The sequence below is a fragment of the Macrobrachium nipponense genome, chromosome 14 (assembly GCF_015104395.2).
Source record: "Macrobrachium nipponense isolate FS-2020 chromosome 14, ASM1510439v2, whole genome shotgun sequence".
NCBI classification, from domain to species: domain Eukaryota; kingdom Metazoa; phylum Arthropoda; class Malacostraca; order Decapoda; family Palaemonidae; genus Macrobrachium; species Macrobrachium nipponense.
In genome coordinates, this window is record NC_087207.1 from 41,457,944 (window position 1) to 41,483,667 (window position 25,724).

The window sequence follows — 25,724 nt, forward strand, 5'->3', positions numbered from 1 at the left end:
ATATATATATATATATATATATATATATATATATATATATATATTATATATATATATATATATATATATATATACACATAAATAAGTTTTTTGCCACGAAGGAAAAAATGAAAAAGTGAGATAGCCGAGTACTTTCGTTCCTATTCGGACAGGACCGAAAATACTCGGTCTATCTCGCTTTTTCACTTATTTCCTTCGTGGCAAAAAAAACGTTATTTATACACAGCATCACATTTTATACACTTCGTGATCAAGTTATTCATTATATATAGTATATCTATCTAATATTATTATATTATGAATATATATAATATATATAAATCTATATCTATATACATATATATACATATATACATATATACATATATATATTAATACATATATATATACTATATATATATATATATATATATATATATATATATATGTATATATATATATATATATATATTATATATATATATATATATATATATATATATATATAATATATGTATATATATTATTATATATATCTATATATATATATATATATATATATATATATACGGCGGTCTCCGGGTTATGACAGGGGTTCCGTTCTTGAGACATGTCGTAAGCCGAAAATCGTCGTAAGCCGGAACATCGTCAAAAATCCTAAGAAAAACCTTACTTTTCATGCTTTTGGGTGCATTGAAAACTATGTAAACTGCTTTATTATGGCATTTTCATCAAAAAACTTCAAATATTGATTATTCTGCATTTTTGGTGTCATATTTCATCTCCCAGATGAGCGTTGTAGGCGTCGTAACCCTGGAGCATGCGTCGTAACCCTGGAAATAACGTCTATTGACTAGCGTCGTAACCTCGGAACGTCGTAAGCTGACACCATCGTAACCCGGGGACTGCCTTGTGTGTGTGTATAATATATATATATATATATATATATATATATATATCTATATATACTATATATATATATGTATATGTTGCTATATATATATATAATATATATATACAAAATATATAGATAAAATTTATATTAACCATATATATTATACATACATATATATACACATATATATATATGTGGCGGCATCCATGTTTACGACTTGGTACATTCCTGTTACGGAAGTCAGAATATTACCTAACTAAATTGCATATAAATCATAAAAATATTCATGCTTTCACGGGAGTCACCGTCCTGTAAAAACCATTAAATGTGGGTGTGGCCTAAATCATCAGTGACTTGCGTGTACGACTACATAAAACCATAATATCGTCTCAAATTGCACAATGATTATGTCATACGTATTTTGTTGGGCAAAAGAGAGAGTTATTCTTATTTAAAAAGAGTTAAATGGATAGATGATTGTATTTCTTTAAAATACTATCACATATGAATTTTGTAATTACAGTTATATTATTATTATTATTATTATATTTGAAAGTATTAATATACATATACAGAACATGTTCGCTCCCCCTCCTGCCACAGTACTTGATATATTTGACAGCTTCAGTACCTGGAGTTAGAAAGAAAGATAGGTGAGAACTGGAATTTCCTTCATGGTTGCATAATTTTTAAATTTATAAATATACTCCTACTAATTCACTATAGTATTTTCCTTAATAAATTGATATTATTGCTGTTTACATTTATATTAATATTTGAAAATTATCAAGTCATTTATTTATCATACAAAAAATGTGCATCTCTGTAAGAGAGAGAGAGAGAGAGAGAGAGAGAGAGAGAGAGAGAGAGAGAGAGAGAGAGAGAGAGAGAGAGAGAGAGAGAATTATTATTTTTATTGTGTGAATATTTGATTTTCTTAAACTTACCAGCACAGTATTAATCAATATTAATATTTTAAAATTAGTCATTTTTGCATCATAAAAATGTTTTCACATAAGTTACTTACTAAACAATTACAAAGCTGTAAGCTTTCTTACCTGGCAATTGAAAATTCAAATTTCCTGGCGCCAGCGGTGCTGCTATTGTTCATGTAGGTGATACAAGTCCTGCCCACTTTCAGGAATATCTGGTACTGCTGAGCTAACTACCTTTAATTCGTTTTCTGGAGCCTATGGAGTAACAACTGTGTGTTTTTTCTTGCAGTCAACTGTTATTGCACTTTTGGATTTTTTTCGTTTTGGTGACGTACAAATTCTTGGTTGTTTTTTGTTAGGTTATGCAGCGATGACTGCAAAACCAGATTACCTAATTTGTGTTATGATCCACACACTAAGTGTGTCAAGTGTAGGGGCAAAGTTGCAGTAAGGACTTAACTTGTACCGAATGCCAAGGTTTAGATGAGCAGGGGTGGAAGACTTTAAAAGCTCACTCAGATAAAATGGAGAAAGATAGAAAGAGGAAAGCAGCCATTAGGCAACTCCTTAGCCTGTAGAGGCGAAGAAGTCCTCTTTCTCTTTACCTCTTTTATCTAATATTTCTCTAATTGATAACCCTCCTACTTCTTTACCTATGACCCCAGTCCAGGTAGCCCTTGCTTCTGATCCTAACACCATTGCCATTTTAGAGTCCAAGACGGACATAAAAGTTTGAGAATTTGGCAAAATCCATTATGGATTTAGGTTTGTCGTTCCATGCTTTCATGGAAAAGAGTAATAGTGAAAAGTGCAGTGTTGTGCAACGTGTAAGTGCTTATGTCCGAGGAGGCAGCTGCCCATCCCCCCAGTTCTCCTAGATGAAGGTCACTGTCCTGCTCCCCCACACCCGGGAGAAGACATACCGGAGGTTGAAGGGAGACTGGGAGTTTTGCCCACAGGTAGTCGTCGACTCGTGGTTGTCGACAAAACGCCACTGGAAAGGCATAGAAGTGAGTGATGTACAGTTGTTGTTTGATTCCAATGTGCGTCACCAGATAAGAGGCGACAAATGTGGAGTGGTGCGGTGTCACGTCCTTTGAAAAGACATGCTGTTTTTGCGGACGGTACGCCTCTGCCTGTGAAGAAGTCGGGAGAGCAGTGGAGCCCCCAGCCATGGTGCAGTTTTGCACCTGCACAAGAACAAGATTTTCAGGAACTTCATCAGTCGACAGGGAGCATATCTCCGACTTTCAGTGAGTGCTCACGCGCTGAGCAGCAGCCTCGCTCTCGCGCTTTCGACTCCCCTTGCAATGTGTAGAGAGTTTTGACTTGTTCGCCTCCTGCCACTCGTAACATTTTGCCTGCGACTTGCTCATCTTCAAAGAGCTGATCGACTAAGACAACTTCGACTTCGGAAGTCCCGATGACCAGTGATCTAGGGGATGATTCGCAGTTAGGACCTTTCAAACAGCAGGTACTACATGAATTGTTGGGATTCTTCAAGAAAGCGACAACCCCTCATGTACAGGAAGACAGAGTTCCTTTGGCGACTTACCCAGATTGTTTTGAGCTAGCCTCAACTTTTTTCCTCGCCGTCGATGTTTGTGAAGGACAGAAAGGTGCCGTCTACAGGATTTCCGAAACTGGCCCTGTCTCAGTCGGCAAAGAGAGTATTTAAGGAAGTGGACCAATGGCTGGCCAAGAAGTGGGATTTAGGCAAAGCTTCTTTCTCCTTTCCTCCTTCGAAGTTGCAGAGTAAGACGTACAAGTTCTACACGATGGGAGAAGTGCCTTCCTTGGGAGTGTCTGCCTCCTCTCAAGGAGACTTCTCCAGCCTAGTGGATGCGAACAGGAGAGCGGCCTTTTCATCTGCGAAGATAATGTTCTCTTCGCATGATTTCGATCACCTGATACACAACTTGTATAAGGTGATAGAAGAGTTAAGTTTTCTTGACTGGACTATTGCTGCATTGGCCAGGAAGATTGAAGACTGTCAGTCTCTAGAAGAGGAGTTTTCGGCAGACTGGCTTGATGTTTTGTCCTGTGCAGACAAAACGGTGAGAGATGGTTCGGGTGAGCTTGCGGTACTATTCAAGATGGGTGTCCTTAAGAAGAGAGAGCTGTGGTGTTCTTTTGCATCCAAAGGAGTTACGACTAAACAGAAGCCTGCTTTGATGTTCTCTCCCCTGTGTAAGTCCCACCTGTATCCAGAGCAGACAATTCAACAGGTGTTGTCAGACTTAGAGAAGAAGTCTACTAACAATCTGTTGACACAATCTGCTAAACGGCCTAAGGATCCTCCTTTCACAGGAGCTAAAGCTTCACCTCTGCAGAAGCCCCCCTTTCGAGGCAGCAAAACCAGGTGGCAGAATAGACCAAGGACCAATTTGCGCGCGCCAGCAAAGTCCACCAGAAAGCCTCCCTTCAAGCAATCAGAGAGGTGATCAGGAGGCTCTTCATGCACCCGTAGGAGTGAGACTCCATTTGTTTTGGGAGGAATGGAGTTGGAGAGGAGCGGAGCAGTGGGTAGTCCAGGTGCTGAAAGAAGGTTATGCGATCCCTTTTGTACAAGACCCTCCGCTGTCCCTTGTACCTATCTGCTTGATAGTGTACTCGAAGGGATCAGGAAGAGTTATGGTTTTAGCCAAAGAGGTAGAAGCACTCATCAACAAGAAAGCCATAGGATAAGTAACGGACAAGAACTCCCTTGGCTTCTACAACAGACTCTTCGCAGTCCCCAAGGCTTCCGGGGGTTGGAAACCAGTTTTAGACGTGAGCGCATTGAACCTCTATGTGCAAAAGGCGAAGTTTCGATTGGAAACCAGTCGTTAGGTGACGTCAGCCTTACAACCCGATAACTGGATGGTGTCTCTCGACATGAAGGGTGCATATTTTCATGTCCCAATTCATCAGGAGTCGAAGAAATTTTTGAGATTCATCTTCAAAAAGAGGGTGTTCCAGTTTACAGCCCTCTGCTTCGGACTATCAATAGCTCCACAAGTATTCACTCGTATTCTCGCTCCTCTAGGAATTTGGCTGCACCTAATGGGAATAAATGCAGCATTCTACTTAGACAACTGGCTACTGAGGTCTAAGTCCAGTCATCAGTGTGTGAAGGACTTACATAGGACATTCAACCTGACTCAACAATAGGGAATTCAAATAAACATCGAGAAGTCCCAATTGTCTCCGACACAGAGGATTCCCTATTTAGGGATGATTCTGGACACTCAGCTTTTCGGGCTTTTCTCTTCCTGAAGAGAATAGAGTCATGCCTTAAGACAGTCCAGCATTTCCTGGAATGCCCGTCGTGCTCAACGGGATTGGATGAGCCTCCTTGGAATCCTTGCTTCAGTGGAAGGTTTCGTGACATTAGGTCGGTTCCACATGAAATCTCTCCAGTTCTTCCTGAAAGCGAACCGGAACCAGAAGACTCAACCAGACTCAATAGTTTTTCCCTTGACAGGAGAGATAAAAGCCAACCTTCGCTGGTGGTTGGTGAAGGAGAGACTCCAGGAATGGCTTTCCCTTCGAACGTCGAACCCCGACCTAAAGCTAGAGTTGTATTCAGACGCGTCAGACATAGGATGGGGAGCCTTAATAGGGAACAGAAGGAACTCAGGTCTTTGGACAGAACAAGAGAGGGACCTGTGCATAAATGTCAAGGAATTAAAGGCAGTTCTTTAAGAATTTCAAGTGTTTGCTCCTCTAGTCACGGGAAGGAAGGTGGCGATCTTTGCAGACAACACCACGGCTCTGTCGTACATCCAGAAATAGAGAAATAGGGAGGAATGCATTCATTCTCCTTCAATGAGGTAGCAGAAGTTCTCCTCCTCTGGGCGAAGGAGCACAAGATTTCACTCTTCCCAAAGTCCGTGCAAGGGAAAATGAATGTATTAGCAGATGAATTGAGCCACTCAAAGCAGGTCCTGTCAATGGAATGGACTCTAAACAAGAGAGTATGTCGAGAAATATGGAAGTTATGGGGAAAGCCAGTGACAGATCTCTTTGCTACCTCAAGAAACATTCGTTTACCGATCTTCTGTTCTTCAGTGCTGGATCCACAAGCATGGAAAACAGACGCTATGCTTCTATATTGGATGGGCCTCGACATATGTGCTTTTTCCCCCCTTTGGTATGTTGAGAGAAGTCATCAACAAGTTTCAGTCTCATCAAAATGTCTCGATGACCTTAATAGCTCCATTCTGGCCCAGGAAAGAATGATTCCCGGACTTAATAAAACTTCTAGTGGACTTCCTGAGGCTCCTTCCACAAAGTCCGCATCTGCTCAAACAACCCCACTTCGACTTGTATCACCAAAGTTTGTCCCACTCTGAATCTGACAGGATTCAGACTGTCAGGAACCTTGTTAGAGCAAAAGGCTTTTTCGCGTCGAGCGGCAGAAGCTATTGCAAGCTGTAGAAGAAGCTCTTCTGCCAAGCTCTACCAATCAAAGTGGAAAGTTTTTAGATGGTGATGCAGACAAAATAGCATCTCTTCTTCTAAGACCGCTATAACTGAAATCGCAGATTTCTTTTTATAACTGAGGGATTCTCGGAAGATATCCACATCTACGATTAAAGGATATAGATCCATGCTTTCATCTGTTTTTAAACATAGAGGCCTCGACATCTCGAAAGATCAGAACATTCGTGACCTTGTTAAATCTTTCGAGTCCTCAAAAGTGGTTAAGTGTGAGGTAGTCGACTGGAACTTGGACGTAGTATTGAGCTGGATTTCCAGTCCGCAGATAGAGCCTCTGAACGAATCTTCGTTAATGAATTTAACAAAGAAGACTTTTCCTAGTCGCTCTAACCACAGCAGGCGGGATAAGTGAGTTGCAAGTGATTAGTAAAGAAGTGGGTGTCACACAGAGTAACACAGTGTGCTCTTATGTAAAGGAGTTCCTTGCAAAGAACGAGAACTCATTGAACCCTTGGCCTTGCTCTTTCATTATAAAGAACTTGACAGACAGACATAGTGGGGTCAGAAGACAAGGAACAATCATTATGTCCGGTCAGAGCCATTAAACACTACTTGTTTAGGACAAAAAAGTTGCGAAGCAACTCAGATCAACTTTGGCGTTCAGTGAGAGACCCCTCCCGTCCTCTCTCTGAGAACGCTATTTCGTTCTTCTTGAGGAATCTGATTTGTAAGCTCACGCTCAAGCTCAAGATCAGACTCTTTGTGTTCTTAAGGTAAAGGCGCATGAAGTTCGTGCATTGGAGACTTCATTAGCTTTTAGACATAACTTATCGCTATCTTCCATCCTGCAATCGACGTTTTGAAGTCAAAATCAGTGTTCGCATCGCATTATCTGGAGGACGTAGAAACCATTTTTGAAAATTGTTCTAGATTGGGACCATTGTTGGTGGAGGGCATGGTGTTTGGAAAGGAAGCATAGGGGGACCCTTTTTCCCCCTACTATCTCCTCACCTTGGTTAAGGTTGTCGAGTCGTTGGGAAGCCTTGGGGTATACGGTACCCAGAGTACCCTCCAGCTTTTTATTTTTATGGTTAGGGTATGGTTATGCTTTTTTTAATGTAGGTGATAGTTTTGTGGATTATTTGGTCTTAGCCCTGGGCAAGGGCGAAAATTTTTAATTTTGTTAACCATCGGTGAACCTCCATGGTTATAATATCCCACCATTCGTAGGGATGACCCTGGCCAATACTGCCATGTCTCCATGTGATAAGAGCACTGACCAGAGGCAGTATTCACCTGCAGCTGCTCTCTCACAAGGTAAGGTACTGCAAACATTAGTTATAATGTGAGCATATATTATTGCTGTCTTTTCATAAGCTGTCCATATAACCACCATCCGGTTAACATGGATTCAGCTTTGTAATTGTTTGGTAAGTCACTTATGTGAAAATGATGTTTTTGTAATAAAATGAGGTTTCATATATACTTACCAAACAATTACATAATCAGTGCCCTCCCTCCTCCCCACAGATGGATGTTGTGGCTCAACGAATTGACAGGAATGAGCTCAGCAGTACCAGGTCTTCCCGAAAGTGGGCAGAACCTGTATTACCTACATGAACGATGGCAGTGCCACCGGAGCCAGGAAATTTGAATTTTTGACTGCCAGGTAAGAAAGCTTACAGCTTTGTAATTGTTTGGTAAGTATATGTGAAACCTTATTTTATTATAAAAATATCATATTTAGTCATTAAAATAATAAAACACTATTTAGTGAATATTTATCATTGGTAAAACCTACGAATAGGTGAATTTCCAGCGAATAATGGGTATATGCAATCCAAAGAAAAATCCGCCCATAGGTGAGTCCGCTCAAAATCTTCTTCAGTTACAGATCACTTTCAAATGTCATTTTATACTGCTAAACCATTATCATCACCAGGTTTATGATAATAATTGTCATCCCAAGTTTATACTCATGCAATGTTCATTACACATCAGGATTTGGAAGACAAGTTTTAAACTACTCTTTGGAATATTGAAACTTAAGTATTACCACCGAAAAGAAAATAAAGCACTGAAGCACAGTTTTTTTACTTGTGCCTTTTAACTTGTGCATAAGTCAAATAGATTGCTGCTCACCTGGTGTGATGATTATGAATTCTTTACACTTACAGAAAAGGTGCTTCAACTATTACACTTTTAGTAGTGTTTGATTAAGGATGTCTTTTAAAATATAACAATTTTACAAAAGTGTGGCAAGACCATTTTACCATGCTCTAGGCCTGATATCAATTTCCAGAAACAGATCTTTGGAAAAATTCTGTCAGAATCCTCTGATTATGGAATTTATCAACTTATAGGTACAGTATTTATGAAGCTCTTAATGTACTGAAAAGATCTAAGATTGTTACTCTATGAGAACAAACACTTTCAGCTACTTTCAATTTTTTGGTATTTTGGAATTTATTAATGTAATTTCCTTATTTTCCAGGTACACAGGTAGTGAACCTGTTGAATGGTTGGGTGTTGGAGAGGTTGGTGTCCACATCCCAAATGACCCAACTGTTAACCTTGCAAGTACAGCCCTCAGTGGGGATATATTTCACCAACCTGGTAGTCCGTGTGTCAGAGGCAAGTAATTTCAGTTATTTAGTTCAGTTTGCACTTATTTTCAAAGAACTTACATCTCCATTATAAAGAATTATGTTCTTTCTGTTTCAACCCAAGCCCTGAGTAATTATAAATTTACCATTAAACATAGAAATCAGATTTTTATCAAGGAAATTAGAGCATAATGAAGTAGTACTTGTAATTTAATAACCCATTGGCTATCAATATTAGTTACTGAAAGGGAGCTAGGATACCACTGTAAGTAGGTAACTGGCTCACCCACAGCTTGTTGGGATTCAGGGCACAAATTTTATGAACCTCAGTGGGAATAATATCTCTCTCTCTCTCTGTATGCATGTTTTCTGTTTACTGCAATCCAAATATTTATGATTCTCTATACATGTACAGTGGTACCTCGAGATACGAAAGGCTCAACTTACGAAAAACTCGAGATACGAAAGCTAACACAAAAAATTTTACGGCTCTACATACGAAAATTTTTCAAGATCCGAAAGGTTGTTGCTGTAAAGTCCGAGATTCGCCCGGACCACCGATAACAATTTTGAAACTTGCGCGCCGCCAACTGAGTAGACTCGCCACCATCCTCCTGCTCTCCCATTGGTTCCTGATGCTAGTCACCGCCATGAGATCCTTCTCTCCTATTGGTCAGCATCCTTCCCATCATGCATCTACTACGTAGCAGCGTGCCTCGGCCGCTCGGTACCAGCATCGTTATCGCACTCACGCAGTATTCGTTCATTCTAACGATTTTGTTTATTAACGTAAATTCGTTAGTGATTTCGTTGCAGTATACGTACTTTATCGTGTTGTGTGAGAACTTTACTCTACTTATACGTAAATTACGTACAGTATATACGTAGTCAGTTGAAATTCACGGAAAGAAGAGAATGCTCTCTTTGGAGACAAAGATGGACATTATCAAGAAGTATGAAGCTGGTATGCGATTGAGTGTGATCGCCAAGGAATACGTACGGCCGAAATCCGTCGACAATAGGCACCATCCTTAACCAGAAGGATATCATCAAAGCAGCTATGCCTTCCAAGGGCGTCACTATTTTGTCCAGCAAGAGGACCCACGTGCACAACGAGATGGAACGGCTGCTTCTTGTCTGGATAAAAGACAAAGAAATCGCGGGCGATATGATAACGGAGACGGCAATCTCCCACAAGGCCAGCGCTATTTTCGGCGATTTGATTGCCCAGGCCGAAGACAACGGAGGAGAAGGGACATCAACGCCAACCCCAGAGTTCAGGCTTCGCATGGGTGGTTCGAGAAATTCCGTAAACGGACTGGCATCCATTCGGTGGTGCGGCATGGGGAGGCTGCCAGCTCGGTCACGAAAGCGGCCGAAGCCTTTAAAAAGACGTTCGACGAGATGATGACCCAGGAAGGCTACAGTTCTCAGCAAGTCTTCAACTGTGATGAGACTGGCCTTTTTTGGAAAAAAATGCCTCGTCGGACGTATATCACGGAGGAAGAGAAGAAGCTACCCGGGCATAAGCCTATGAAAGACAGGCTTACGCTCGCACTTTGTTCAAACGCCAGTGGGGATTGCAAGGTGAAGCCCCTACGGGTCTTATCATTCCAAAACTCCTCGAGCTTTCAAGGCCCACAAAGTGCTTAAGGAGAAGCTTCCAGTGATGTGGAGGGCTAATGCGAAAGCCTGGGTAATGAGGCTTTTGTTCACGGAGGGGGTAAATCTGTGTTTCGGCCCGACAGTGAAGAAATTCTTGGTAGAGAAGTGCCTCCCTCTGAAATGTCTGCTGGTGTTGGACAATGCCCCTCCCCACCCTCCTGGCCTCGAGGAAGATATCCTAGTGGAGTATTCGTTTATCAAGGTTCTTTATCTTCCACCTAACACCACCCCTCTCCTCCAGCCCATGGACCAGCAAGTGATATCGAACTTTAAGAAGATGTATACGAAACATCTTTTCAAGAGATGTTTCGACATCACCGATACCGCAAACCTCACCTTGCGTGAATTTTGGAAGGAGCATTTCGACATCGTCATATGCATCCGACTCATCGACCAAGCTTGGCAGGAGGTTTCGAGGCGAACCTTGAATTCCTCGTGGAGGAAACTCTGGCCTGATGCTGTATCCGTCCGAGACTTTGAGGGATTTGACGTGGGCGAAGCTGGTGCTGCAGATTCAGGAACAGTTGACGATCCTAAAACTGTTTTGCAACCAGATCTTGACAAGATCGTTGCACTTGGCAAGTCCATGGGGCTGGTCATCGACGAGGACGACATCAACAACCTTCTTGAGGAGCTCACGACGGATGACCTGAAGGAGTTGGAGGCCATGCAACATAACGTCGTTCAAGAGAAGTTCTCTAGCAGCGGCGAGGAGGAGGAGGACAACCCTATGACAACGGCAGAAATTAAGGATGTTCTAGCCGCTTTTCATAAAGTGCAATCATTTGTAGAAAAAAGACACCCCGAAAAGGCTCACACAGGTCGTATGCTTGCGCAGTTCGATGACGTTTGCCTGAGTCGTTTCAGGAACATTGTGAAAAGTAGGCAGAAGCAATCTTCCTTGGGTAGTTATTTTTTAAAGAGGCCTTTAGTATTAGCAGGAGTAAGTAAAAAGGAAGAACCAAGTGATACTAAAAAACAGAAAGTGTAAAGTGGTGATGAAGTTGAAATTTTGTTTAAAAAAAAAAAAAAAAAAAAACTACGCAAAGTATAAAAAAGTAAAAAAAAATAAAAAAGAATTTTTTTTTTTTTTTTTTTTTTTTTTAATTTTTTTTTTTTTTTTTTTTTTTTGTAAAGTTAAATGTTACAGTTTTGTTAATGTGTTTCGTAAATTTTAGTTTATGTATGTTTTCCTTACATTTTTTTATGTTTCGTAAAGTTAAGTGTACGTATGTACGTACGTATCTGCCGTTTGTCCTCTTCCTCTGTCGCCACTTTCGGAGATAGCCTCACTCGAAAGGTAAGCTTCCACATTTTACTACATACGTACAGTATTTCTTGTATACCATGTACACTAATACACTTTATTTACAGGTAATTAGCAGTACGTTATTAAGTTAGGTATTGAATGGTCCAAATTGTTGTAGTATTTCATTGTTTATAGGTCAATTTAGCTTTATTATAAAATTTACTGGGGTGTTTTTGGAGGGCTTGGAACGGATTAGCCATTTTACATGTAAAATGTGGTCCAAGATACGAAAAGCTCATGATACGAATTGCGCCTCGGAACTGATTAATTTCGTATCTCGAGGTACCACTGTATATATGGCGCTCTCAGAGAGGATTAGTACGCTTCAGTCACAGGATTCAAAACGTAGTGAGTGGCTTAATTCAAATTCCACAGATCAACATGGCTAGTCTGCTCTTGAGTTTTGTTTAAGTAACTTACCAAGTAATTACATAGCTAAGTATTTCTAAGTACCAGTAGCTAAAATTTGAAAATTGTGGCAGTGATTCTTTTGTTTCGGTGTAGGTCAGTACTGCGCCCATTGTTGAGGGAATAAGTAAACAACTCGGCAAAGAAGCTCAATTTTATTCTACTGGCTTCTGAAGAAGGTCGTGAGCTGTAGCTTTCTTTGAGTTTGGATTTCGTTGTTTGCCAAGAGTTTCCAGTACCTTCGGTGAAGTACTCTGATTACATAGCTAACTCTGTGGCTCAGCTAGGTGAGTCCGTGCGTATGCTTCTCGATAAAGAAAAAAGTTAAGTGTTAGTGGAGGAGCTGGAAGAAGTCATACCGGAGGCCCAAGAGAGGTCAGTGGGGCCTGCCCACGGGCAGTCAACCCTCAGTCGCACCTGTAGATGTTTCCCAGGTAGCAAAAGACAGCCATTGGAAAGGCGTCTTGGACAGTGGTCATCGTCTTTCTTCAAGTTCGGATTATTCGAGTCTGGAGAAACGGCGCTGATGGCACGATAGTGACTTTTTCAGACCATTGAAAAGGTCAGCAGTGGACTCTAATTGTACCCACCAGGTACCGCTTAAGAAGGTAAAGGAGGTTAAACCTTCTTGTAATTTCTGTGATAGCCCAGAGACTTTTTCTTCAGATAATTGCGATAAACTTCCTGAAGGAGACATTTCCTGACCTGTAGCGAGACATAAGTATCCAAGATCGGTGCATGCTTCGGCACCAATGTCGCCTTTGGCCCTTCAAGCTGTACCAGTTAGTTCACGAGCAGCTTAGGACACCAGTATGTGCTGTTCCTATTAGTCATGTCTCTGTTTCTGAGCATTTTTTTCGACTGAATCCCACATTGATGCAGGAGCACCCATTGGTGCCTGAGACTTCGATGCATGAGTGCCCATCGTCGCCTGAGACTTTGATACATTAGTGCCCATCGGCACCTGAGACTTTGACGCATGGACTTTCAAGGGCACAAGAGCACCCATTAGTGCCAGAGCTCCATTTTCCATCTGAACTGGAGTTATTCGCAATGCCAATTCCGCCTGCAGCGCTTCGTATTTCGTCTTCTCCTTCGGTCAGCGCGGCTGACCCTCATTTGTCTAATGTATCTTCTGCAGAAGAGGAAGAGATTGCTACAGAAGATTCTAAACCACCATTGGCTTATGAAGCTCTGTGATTTTTCTTGAAAAGTTATCCCAACTTTTTCAAGCCAGCTACTCCTGGCCCTCCAGCTACAACTCTTCAGATGAGTAAAGTTTCTTTGAAGTCTCATGGTCTCCCTCAGTGCTTTCCATTTCAACCAAGAAAGCTATGAGTGAGGTCAAAAGTTGGCTAGCAGGAAAGAGATCACAAGGGAAAGCAGTCTTCACTTTACCTCCTTCTTGGTTATTTCACTGGGAAGTCTCCATCTTTTGGTGTTTCTGCCTCCGCCCAAGGGGACTTCTCAGGACTTATTGAGTCTTGGAGATCGGCTTTCATAGTGGCAAAAATCAGGTTTTCTTGGCTAAGATGACCACCTCCTTCTAAATCTTTCTAAGATTTTAGAAGTTATTAGTTTTATGGACTGGACTATTGTCTCCCTTGATAAGAAAATTCTGGATGTTTCCTCAGCAAATTTCTCCATTGGTTTCTTCCGATCTCTTAGGAGTTCTCTCATGTTTAGATAAAGGCATTAATGATGGTTGCCGCCAAATCGCTTTTACCTTCTCGATGTGCATTCTTGAGAAGCATGAGTTATGGTGCTCCTTCATGGCTAAAGGAGTTACTTTAGTCTAGAAATCAGCTCTTCTGTTCTTACCGTTGGTTCGCGAATTCCTGTTTCCTCAGGATGTCATTAGTTGGATCACTTCTGATTCGCAGAAAAAGGCAACCCAGGATTTGCTCTCCCAATCATCCAAGCATTCCAGGGAGACTTCGGCTTTTGTCATTAAGTCTGCTTCTCCCTTAAAACAGTTACCCTTTCGTGGGGGCAAACATAGACAGCGATCCAAGTCAAGAGGAAATGTCTGCTTTCCATTCAAAACAATTAAGAAGTCTTCCTCCAAGCTCACCCTTAAGCAATGAGAACAGTCTTTCTCATTCAGCAGTAGGTGCCAGACTCCATCATTTCTGGCAAGAATGGAGCTGAAGAGGAGTAGAACAATGGCTGGTAGAGGTCCTAAGAGTGGGATACTCTATTCCGTTCTTCAACTATCCACCCATAGTCAAGCAACCCATTACGTTGACAGCATACTCTCTCGGCTCAGAGAAGTATTCCGCTCTGGCCAACAAGGTGTCTGCTCTTCTTCTAAAAGAAGTGATCAAGAGAGTGGAGGACCCACAGACAGAGAGCTTTTACAACCAACTTTTTGTGGTTCAGAAGTCTTCAGGCAGCTGGAGGCCAGTCCTGGATGTGAGTGCGCTGAATGTCTTTGTGTTGAAGACAGAGTTGAAAATGGAGACAAATCGCTCAATTCTTGCCTCCACCTGTAGAGGGGACTGTACATACTTCCATGTTCCCATTCATCTGGACTCAAGGAAGTACCTGAGATTCGTCTTCAAAGATCAATTCTTTCAGTTTTGGGCCCTATGCTTCGGTCTGTCTACAGCTCCTTAAGTGTTCACTCACATTCTGGCTCCTCTGGTGGGTTGGCTACATCTGATGGGGTCAGCATCGCTCTTTATCTGGACGATTGGCTTCTTTGCACTGCAACAGAACTAAGCTGCATGAGAGACCTTCAAAAGACTTTGAAGTAAGCTCAGGAACTCTGTCTTCTAATCATCTTCCAAAATCCCAACTACATAGTCCCGACTTAACTAACAGATAGTGTATTTGGGAATGACTCTGGACTCTTCTTTTTCAGTCTTTTCCCTCCCCGAAGAGAGTAGAGCCTCTTCACACAGTAGAAAAGTTCCTATCTCTCCCAAAATACTCAGCCAGAAATTGGATGAGCCTACTCGGACCTTTATCCTCCGTCAAAGAGTTCGTTTCGCTGGGCAGACTTCATATGAGGATCCTTCAGTTTTACCGTCGGTCCCAGTGGAACAGGAAAAAGTTCTCAGACAACTTCATGTTCCCAATTTCCCTGGAAGTCAAACAACATATGCTTTGGTGGAGATCAGAGAGAAGACTTCTGGAAGGAAAGTTGCTTTCCCCTTTGAACCCAGAGCTCAGCTTGTTTGCAGACGCATCCGACATAGATTGAGGAGCACTGCTGGGCAACAGAGAAGTCTCAGGAAAGTGGAACTCAGCTCAAAAGGCGTAGCACATCAACCTGAAAGAGCTGACTGCAATCAGTCTAGGTTTACAAGCTTTTGCTTCAGAAGTCCGATATGGGATAGTGGCAGTAAACTCGGACAACACTACAGCCCTCTCTTACATTGCCAAGCAAGGAGGGACCCACTCTTTCTCTCTCTGCAAGGCAGCGAGAGACCTTCTCCTTTGGGCCCACTCGAATCACACAAAGCTAGTGACAAGGTTTGTGCAGGGCAGGATGAATGTGTTAGCAGACAAACTCAGTTCCAAAAATCAGGTCATCCCTACAGAATTGACTCTGGATCCAGCGGTCTGCCTATACCTTTGGAAGTTGTGGGGAAGACCAATGATTGACTTGTTTGCAACCGCCAAAAGTCACCAGCTTCCACTTTATTGCTCTCTAGTGTCGGACCCAGCAGCACGGGTAGTGGATGCCATGCTTCGGGACTGGTCACACAAGAAACTTTATGCCTTTCCACCCCTAGAAATGATCAGGGTGATGTTACAAAAGTTCCAGTCACCCGAGAATGCATCAGTGATCCTCATAGCTCCTTTGTGGCCTCTCAGAGAATGGTTCTGGACCTGGTAAGTCTGTTAGCAGATTTTCCCAAGTTACTCCCCCAAAGACAAAAACTGCTTAGACAACTACACATGCCAAGGTTCCACCAAGGACTATCTACTCTGGCTCTGACAGGATTCAAACTGTCATCTGACTCCTCAGAGCAAAGGGTTTTTTGAGAGCAGCTGCAGAGGCGATCTCAAAATGGTGCAGAAGAAATCAAGTCTCTTCTTCTCGAACATCTGTGACAGAGATCGCTGATTTTCTTCTGTACTTAAGGATGTCTAGAGGATTGTCTTCTAGTCAGAGGATATAGGGCTATGCTAAGCTCTGTATTTAGGCACAGATGATTAGATTTATCTTCAAATCAAGACTTATTAGACTTGATTAAGTCTTTTGATACCTGTAAAGGTAAGGACACTTTGCAGGTATCATGGAATTTAGATGTATGTAGTTCTGAAATACTGTCTGGTCCTCCTTTTGAACCTCTAGCATCTGCCTCACTCAGGAATTTAGCTACAGTCCAACCTCTTAAATCCAGAAATCTTGGGACCAGGCTATTGCCGGAATGTAGAATATAGAATACATATCCTGGAATATAGAATACATTCCAAAAAAAATTAAGCCTGTAGGTAAACCTAGTCTTGCAAGGTATTTCCACATACAAATAGCCTTATTTTCGACTTAGCCTACTACTTGGCTACGTTCTGACACTGCTTTTTTATTTTTGTATCACTTTTATATTTTAACTTCATCATTTTATAACGTTATACTGTATAATTTTCTTTAGTGTACTTTATTTAACACATTTAGCTTACATTCCTGAGTAGCCTAATTGTAAGTCAACTACAGTACTAAACTTTTTTCAGAATCTGCACATTATCATCAGTGACTTTCATATCCTAAATTTTGTATCTTCATAATTATTGCTATTAGTTTCTTCATCATTTATTTTGACTGTAGAGGATAGTGGGATGAAAAAATAATAGATGAATTTCGGCGATCACAGCACATTTGACTGTTGCCGACAAAACGTAAACAAAGCACACCGGCGCCATCTATTGAGGAAAATGAAGACTAAACTATTCGCTAATGAAATAAACATTTTCTAGCATAGGTAATGATTTATGCTTGTGCTTCTTACCTCTAGCATCATATGATCTCATGGGTGGCATATCGAATAGGTAAATACATAGTCACACAAAAGAAATTATCAAAACTGTATTACTTATCTCAAGCACAGAGTGAGGAATTCTTGCATGCCAAATATCTCATTGGGTGGATTAAAAGTTTTTACTTGGTAGAGCCATTTTAAGTGGATTTTTTTTTTTTTCGTTTAATGTTGATATTAAAAACATATTTTACTTCACATATTTTCATTACTAACAGCTATTTTAATTTAAACAAAAAGAGAGATGGCATAATTTTTGCTGTCTTGAAGTTCTAAACAATACATGGCACTATCCGGGTGGCAGCGCAATGAACTAATGGCGGCCAAACCACAGGAGCTCCTGGACCATAGAATACCAGTTTTAAGAGGTTCAAGCTGTAGAAAGATACTCTTCCTGATTACTTTAGCCTCGGCAAGAAGAGTGAGCAAAATTCAAGCCCTAGATAAAAGGGTTGGTTTCGCTAATGGAGATGCTTTAGTCTTATTTACTTTAGGCTTCCTTGCTAAGACAAAAAACCTACGAAACCTTGGCCTCGTTCTTTTACTATCAAGAACTTGTCTAGTGTAGTAGGAGTGGAGGATGAAGAGAGGACTCTCAGTCCAGTGAGAGCTCTGAAGTTTTACATGCACAGAACTGAAAACATAAGATGACCTTCCAGTGGCTTGTGGAGTTCTATTAAGGACCCCTCACATCCATTCTCTAAGAATGCCCTTTCGTTCTTAGAGAACTCATTCGAGACACCCGTTCTCAGTTAGCAGTGGAGGCTCTACCTGTTTTGAAGGTAAAGGCTCATAAGATTACAGCAGTAGCGATATCTCTGGCCTTCAGATATAATCTTTTGTTAGCTTCCATTCTCTAGTCTACATACTGGAAATGTAAGTCAGTCTTTGCAAATCAGGTAATTCTTCAGAAGCACTCCGCACTGGATATTAAGATAAATAATCACCTACATGGAAAGAGCATGTGAAAAGCAATATAAAAAGTATAGTCATTATATGAGAGATAGAACAGGGTGGAATTAAATGAGCTTGATAAGTTTTTACCTCAAATTTTTCCTAAGTCGGGAGGGGTGTTTCCTCTATGGTAATGTTTACTTTTAATGAGCCCTCTAACTTACTTCCTTATGCAAAGAAAAGCAGTTCCAGTTACTCATTATTGGCTGAGAGGTGTGACATCGTTATGACCTAATGGGTTTCATAACCAATTACGAACGACTTTAGTCGAAAACTAAGTTTCACTAGCATTTCAGCGGAGTAATAAAGTTACCTGTCCAGTGTCCACTGGTATCCTTGTTTGACTGAATACTTGAATAATGAAGCAAAAACTGGCATTTTGTCTTCCTGTAGCTATGGCAGAGGCAGTGGCTGGCCCTTCTGGCGTTAATTTTGATAGAGACCTTCGATTTCCTACCGATTGTTTGCAGTGCAATGTGGGTTATGGTGAATTTTATCATTATTTCTCTATTGTTGGTAAAGGAGTTGTGATTGAATATGCTCGAAGACATAATTTAATTCTAAAGCAAAAACACTGCGAGTGTTGTGGAGCTATTTGTCGGATCGACTACAACAGGAACGCCTTTAGGTGTGATCGCTCTGTAGTGACAAAAGGACGTCGGCGTAAGTGATGCGACACCCAAATCCATCCGCCACGGTAAGTAGCCTTACTGTAACCCCTGTGGCTAGCGCGCGCAGCGCAACATTACCTCTTGCCAGTAAATGCCGTGCTGGCCAAGAATCTTTAAATATGCGGATAAGGCGCGAAGTGCCGTTCCGCCATGGCCTTACTGACAGCACACACAAATCGATCGTCGCGGATATGTAGTCGCAACCTACTTTGCTTGTTGTTGTTTTGGTATTGCCGCCATATTGGTTTTGGTGTTCTTCCGCCGATTTCTGTCGGCGGTCGAGTGGGCCCGCGAATCTGTAGGTGCTCCCAATTATTATTATTGCTGCAAAGCACTCCTTTCTGGTATTTCCCCAACCAAAACCCACGATTCCCTACTGGGGGCCCCCAAGCTTGTTGGGTGGAAAAGGGGTGTTAAAGTAACATTTCCTCAAGGAAACAAGATGAGATTCAATGAAAAAACACCATTAAATGAAGGATTGTTAATTGTCTTTTAGAAACTGGTGATGCGGCTTGCTTCTGAAGAATTACCGCAAATCATTATCTTGAATAAGTAGAAACGATTTTTAATGATTGCAGTACCTTGGGTCCATTTGTGGTGGCTGGCATGGTAATGGGAGAAGCAGCATAGGAAGCATTACTTCCTACCTTACTCTTCACCTTGAAAACTGGTGTTGAGTCCTTAGGGAGTCTGGGGGTACTTGGTACTGGAAACCCTCCGGAATCGTTGGTAGGGTGGTGGTTTTTAATATTCGGTGTGGGTAATTTGTTGGTATTCTGGCTTTTTGTTGTTGTTCATGGTACTGCACCCAGGGCAGGGGCAACGGCTGTGCTTAACTAGCGCTTGGTGAATTCCTCGCTTTAAGGCCCCCACTATTTAGTAAATGACCCTGGTCTAACATTGCACCTCTACTAAGTTGAGAGTAGCTGGGCCAGAGGCAGTTTTGTCTGCTATAGCTCTCTTAACAGGTAGGGAAACAACAAGCATTATGTTAACCCTTTAACGCCGAAGGGGTATAATAAAAATCGTCTCCCGTATGCCGAGGGGGTCTCGGAGTGAGCGCCGAAGCGGAAAAAATATTTTTTTCAAAAAATCACAACGCACTTAGTTTTCAAGATTAAGAGTTCATTTTTGGCTCCTTTTTTTGTCATTGCCAGAAGTTTAGTATGCAACCATCAGAAATGAAAAAAAATATTATCAAATATAAATAATGCGATATATGATAGCGCGAAAACAAAATTTCATATATAATTGTATTCAAATCACGCTGTGAGCAAAACGGTTAAAGCTAACGAGTTAATTTCTTTTTCGTTGTATTGTACACTAAATTGAAATCATTTTGGTATAAAACACATTGTAAAACGATCAAAGCAACACAGAGAAAATATTATCACAAAATGATGCATGAATTCGTAATGTGCAGACGTAAAAAAATTTTTCTGGGCTCAGCCCGTGTCGCTTTGTGAAATATCCTTTCAATTCATATTTCTAAGGTAAATAATACTAACATTACCAGAGAAAAATAAAAAGGGGGATGTCAGAGCATTCTGACTCGCTCACCCTAAATAAAAGAGGGTGTAGGTATGGTACTGGGGCGAGTGAAACCACTACCACGGGCCTCTTGTCATTTAGATCTCTCCTCCACAAAATCCCCCTGCTAGAGAGAGCTGGTACACAGCCCGCGCCAGCAACTACTACTACTTGCTCACCCACGCCAACACCAGCGCCTCTAGCGGGCATCCTTTCCGTTAGCAACATCCTGCACGCACGTGTTTTTTCTCTTTTGTGATTTTGTGCTTACGTTTTGGATTTTCCTTACCATTATGGAACTTCAAGCCATCGCCGCAGCTAAGTTAAGAACTGCCTAAGTGTTACACGTAATTTTAGCCAGTCAGGACCTGTTTTACAGCTGTTTTTTAGGTATTATAACGGTGCCTCCTGCGACATGGCTTCAGGCTCGCCATACCGGCTCGCCTTCGGTCTTCTATACTGTTGTAGCTATGTCTGTGCAGTATTTATGCTTATTTATACATGTGGTGCAAGATGTGCTATTTGTATTTGTATTTTATTTGTATCGTATTTTGGGAAGCTTATGCCTTTATGTCTTAGCTCAGTGTTCATGCATGCATGTGCCTTTGTCTAGGTCTGTTAGGCATGTGGGGTCGTACGCCCCTCTCTCTCTTCTAGTCCTACCACCCTGGCCGTCGCCCTTCGTTTCTACGTATCGGCAGAGGCCAGCTCCCGAGGGGTTGGGCTTCCTACCTTCCAGGTAGATTAGCCTAGCTTCTCTAGGACGTTACTTTCCCTTTATCTTTTGATTCCCTTCCTTTCTATAATGATAATACTGTGTTTTATTCTTATCGCATGTAAGAGACGGTTTGTGCTAGCCTAGGCTACCTTAGTTCGCCTGGTCTATCCGTCCGCGTGGTCCTACCACGTTCGCGGTGGGCCAGACGATCGCCACGAGCCACCAGCTCAGTCCCCCTCCCTGCTTCCTCCCTCCCCTACACGGGTGGGAAAGCAGGTCGCGCTCGCTCACAGTTGCCACGGCAACCACCTGGGCTCTCCTCCCCTCCTCCTCTCTCCCCAGAGTGGATACGGGAGTCTCGGGGGGGGGATTCCTGAGTCTGGCTCCTCATTCCGTTCTCACCCTGGGTTCCATGGGGGGTCTCTTGTACGCTCGGGTAGGGTTGGCCACCTCGCTCGCTTGTACTCGGACCTCCTCGGGTCCCTCCTTAGCTCTCTCCTACCCCGGTCACCCCCCTCCCCTGTATTCCCACCGCGCCAGCGGCGGACTCAGCTGGCTCCACCAGCTCTTCTAGGGGGTGACGGAGAGTAGCACCTCTACATGCATCTATAGTTATATATATACGTTTTAACTTCTATTATTATCTTATATATTATCATTATTGTTTGTATTTTTTGCTATGCCGGCGGAGTGACCGCTCACCAACCGGGTTCTCCTCCTGCCTGCGCTCCGCCCATCCATGTTATATATCTTTTCTGGCTTAACCCTCTCATGTTCCTCCGCTGTCCTTGTACTCCCCACCCCGGCGTGTAGACTGGTGGCTAGTTTGGTGAAACTTCTTACTCCGGTACCCCGGAAACTATGACTAGTATACCAGGCCTCACGGACATATCTCTACAGGAGAACAGGAGAGGGCTAATGCCAAAAATTTTTCACTCCGGCATATAGTGGAGTATTATATCTCTTAACGGGCTAGTCCTGTTAGTAACCACTGATACTCATGTATCTGTTCACTTACAGGCTACCAATTGTCAGGAATCCGATTGCAATGCCATATTGCAGGACCCCTGTGGCCACGAAGTCTGCAGGACTCACGCCCCTTGCGCCATCCGCTATGGTGACATAGTGGTATGGCATCAAAGCCTGCTCAATATGTTATGATTTGGTAGAGCAGTTTTCCTCCAGCGTAAGTATATTTACCGGATTACTTTGTTTATGACTGATTATTCAACAGTCCTATAAGAGATATAAATGACATATAGTCTCAAATAATTAATCATATAACTTTCGGGCTTTGTTGTAAGGACTACAATGACCCTCTCTTCCAGGCTACCGCCGTGAAAGACGCCGCTTCAGCAACCCTGAGGGCCTGGGTCGGCGGTTTCGGGAAGAATGTGTCTAAGGGGTAGCCATACATCCTGGACAAGAGTATGGCTGTCCACCTCTTCCCGGGCGGGAAACCAACTGGATTCGTCGACCCGGCAGCAGCGGCCCCTTACATCTCCGCCATCCAGCAGCAGGTGGCGCAGGCGCTGGTGGTACAAGGCAACCCGGAAATCGCAGACGAAGTGGCTACCCTGGACATTAATTTAGAGCCGATGGCGGTAGGTGAACAAGGTAACTTGTTAGTTGAGGTAGGTTTGTTAGGGGCTCAAGGGCTTCCCTTGGGTCCTTCTGGATCATCTTCACCTGTTTACTCTTCTACTTCCTTCCAAGGATTTTCGGAGAGCGAAATTTCGGCTGTGCCGAAATCCACTTCATCTATCCCTAAGTTGAAAGGGAAGCGGGAGTTAAAGACCCTAGAGAGGACGTCGTCTAAGAAGACCACGTCCTCTGCACCTCATAAGTCTCCGGTTCACCACAACGGAGCAGAAAAGTCGAAGTCTTCTACTTCGCACTCCAAAGGGTCCAGGGGCAAGTCCTCGAAGGATAAGGCCAGAGCTTCTACGGAGCCTGAGCCTTCAACTTCCAGAGGGACGCGTCCCAAGACTCCCATGAGTATCAAGGACCCTAGTCCTTTTGATACTGAGGTATTTACTGCAAATATGTTGCAGCAAATGGGGAGCTTGGTAGGAAACCTTGTCAACGACAGGTTCGACCAGATGTTTTCACACATCTCCACCTCGTTCGAGGAGTCAGGTCAGTCAATCCAGAGCATTTCGGAGAGGCTGACAAACCAAGAGAATCTGATGGCGGGCCTCAGGGAGAATCCCGCAGCAGTTCTCCCACAGTCTGGCATGGCGGCGCAACCCATGCCGGGCTATGATTCCCTTCCTCCCTTCTCGACAAATAATCCATGGAGGGTCTCATCATACGCCCCCTTTAAGGACGGAATGTTGACGTTGTCAGATTGTGGTACTCGAAGATTAGAAGGCTTCGAGTTTCACCCCGCCAACCTCCAACCACCATTTATTGGCTATGCCCGTCTGACAGAGACGGCAATGAGAAGGGAGGATAGGATCCCGAAAGAAATGGTAATCTATAGCCGGGATCAAGCCCAAAGGGAGTGGCTCAGGAGCCTTGAAGATTGGGATTGTGTAAATACCAAGCTTCAGGCTTTCAAAAGCCCCTTTACTATCTTTGTGGCAGAGGGGGGAACTCCTCTCCCTTTCACCACAAAGCTAGCAGAGTTGACCCTACAGGCCGCCATGAAAGACGAGCCTATGCCCCAACTTAGGGAGACAGAGCCAACATCACTCCTCCTTCCAGGAACAGAAGACCTTTGGGCTGATCTCCCAGCTACTTATACAGTAGGGAAGCTCAAGCCAGATTGTGCAATAGCACAATTTGGCGAGAGACTCCCCAGACTTTCGGAAAACCGCATCCAAGCAGAATTCGATGCTAGGACTAGGTTAGGGAGGACCTTAAATGCCCTAGTGATGACGGAGGTTGCTGCAATGACGTACGGAACGGAACCTCTATTCAAACTCATGGCCAAAGCACAGACACACACCGTTCAGTGTGATCTGTACGATTTTACCATAGCAAGACGCAACTGCAGGAAACATGTACTGCAAGAGGCGACTATTCGGCATGAGCCGAATAAACTGCTAGCGTCTTCAATCTGGGGTGCTGACATCTTTCCAGAGGCTGTGGTTAATGAGGTCCAGCACGAAGCAACAAGGCTTAACGAGAGCCTTAAGGTCCGCTGGGGCCTATCAGCCAAGAGGAAGCCCGAACCTACTTCCTCCGCTTCTAAAAAGCTGAAGAAGACGAGAAAGTTCCCACCTTTCCAGTCTGCTCAGCAACAACAGGTGGTACAAGCTGTGCCAGTGTCCCAGATGGTACAGCCTTCCACCTCCAAAACTCAGTCCCAACCAATACTCCTACTGACCTCACAAAATCAGCCCTCTACCTCGTACGCAGTATCTCCGGCCTTCAACCCAGTCTTTGAAGGTCAGGCATTCCAAGCCTTTAATAGGTTCGGAAGGGGAAGTAGGGCTAGAGGTGCATTTTGCCAAAGAGGTGGCGGAAGAGCACCTAGCAGAGGTAAGCACTTCCGGGGAGGACGTGGATCACGCCCCGCCCCAAGTCAGTGAGACCCCTCAGGTAGGAGGGAGACTGTTTCTTTATCGACACAGATGGGGATTCAGCAGTTGGGCCCAGAGTATTGTGTCCAAGGGACTGGGATGGAGTTGGATCAAAGACTTTCCTTCAAAAACCAACAAAAGAAATGACGGAGTATGCACAAGAACTCCTTCAGAAAGGGGTAGTATCAAGAGTCAAGCATTTAAAGTTTCAAGGACGCTTGTTCAGCGTGCCAAAGAAAGGCTCAACCAAACAAAGAATAATCTTAGACTTGTCCCGTCTAAACTTATTCATTCGTTGCGACAAGTTCAAAATGCTGACTATCTTGCAGGTGCGGACCTTACTTCCCCGTGGGGCCGTCACCACCTCTATCGATCTTACAGACGCATACTATCATATTCCAATTGCAAGGCACTTCCGCCCGTATCTAGGCTTCAGACTGGGAGACCAGGCATTCTCCTTCAAAGTGATGCCCTTCGGGTTGAACGTGGCCCCCAGGGTATTCACGAAGTTGGTGTATTCAGTAGTTCAACAACTAAGATCCCAGGGAATAATGGTAGTAGCGTATCTGGACGATTGGCTCATTTGGGCAACAACCGTCGAAGAATGCCACAAAGCTACGGTCAAAGTAATACAGTTTCTGGAACATCTGGGGTTCCAGATAAACAAGACCAAGTCCAGGCTAACGCTGGACTCCCGCTTTCAATGGCTCGGCATTCAATGGGACTTGAACTCCCCACTCTGTCAATTCCGTTGGTCAAAAGGAAGGAAATAGCCAAGGCAACAAAGCAATTTCTCAAATGCAAACTAACATCAAGGAGAAACCAGGAAAGAATCCTAGACTCTCTCCAGTTTGCATCAGTTACAGATGTTCTGCTGAAGGCAAGACTGAAAGATATAAATCGGGTCTGGCGCTCAAGAGCAAACAACAAATCTCGAGACAAGTTATCAGCCATTTTTTTTTTTTTTTTTTTTTTTTGTTTTTCTTTTTTTTTTTTCCCGCCGATTCTCTGCAAACTACTCCGCCCCTGGGCAGAGGTCAAGAACCTATCCAAGTCGATCCCTCTTCAATTTCCCCCTCCGGCGTTGATTATCCACACGGACGCTTCTCTA

At 43.0% G+C, this 25,724-nt stretch overlaps 1 protein-coding gene across 1 annotated transcript in view; it reads left to right on the top strand.

Annotated features, from left to right (window-relative positions):
* The window catches only part of LOC135226094 (uncharacterized), a 122,542-nt gene that overhangs the window by 47,494 nt on the left and 49,324 nt on the right, over nt 1-25,724 (top strand). Inside the window, exon 3 of the mRNA XM_064265551.1 lies at nt 8,729-8,868. Coding sequence (XP_064121621.1) covers nt 8,729-8,868 — 140 coding nt within the window. The remainder of the gene's footprint in view (nt 1-8,728; nt 8,869-25,724) is intronic.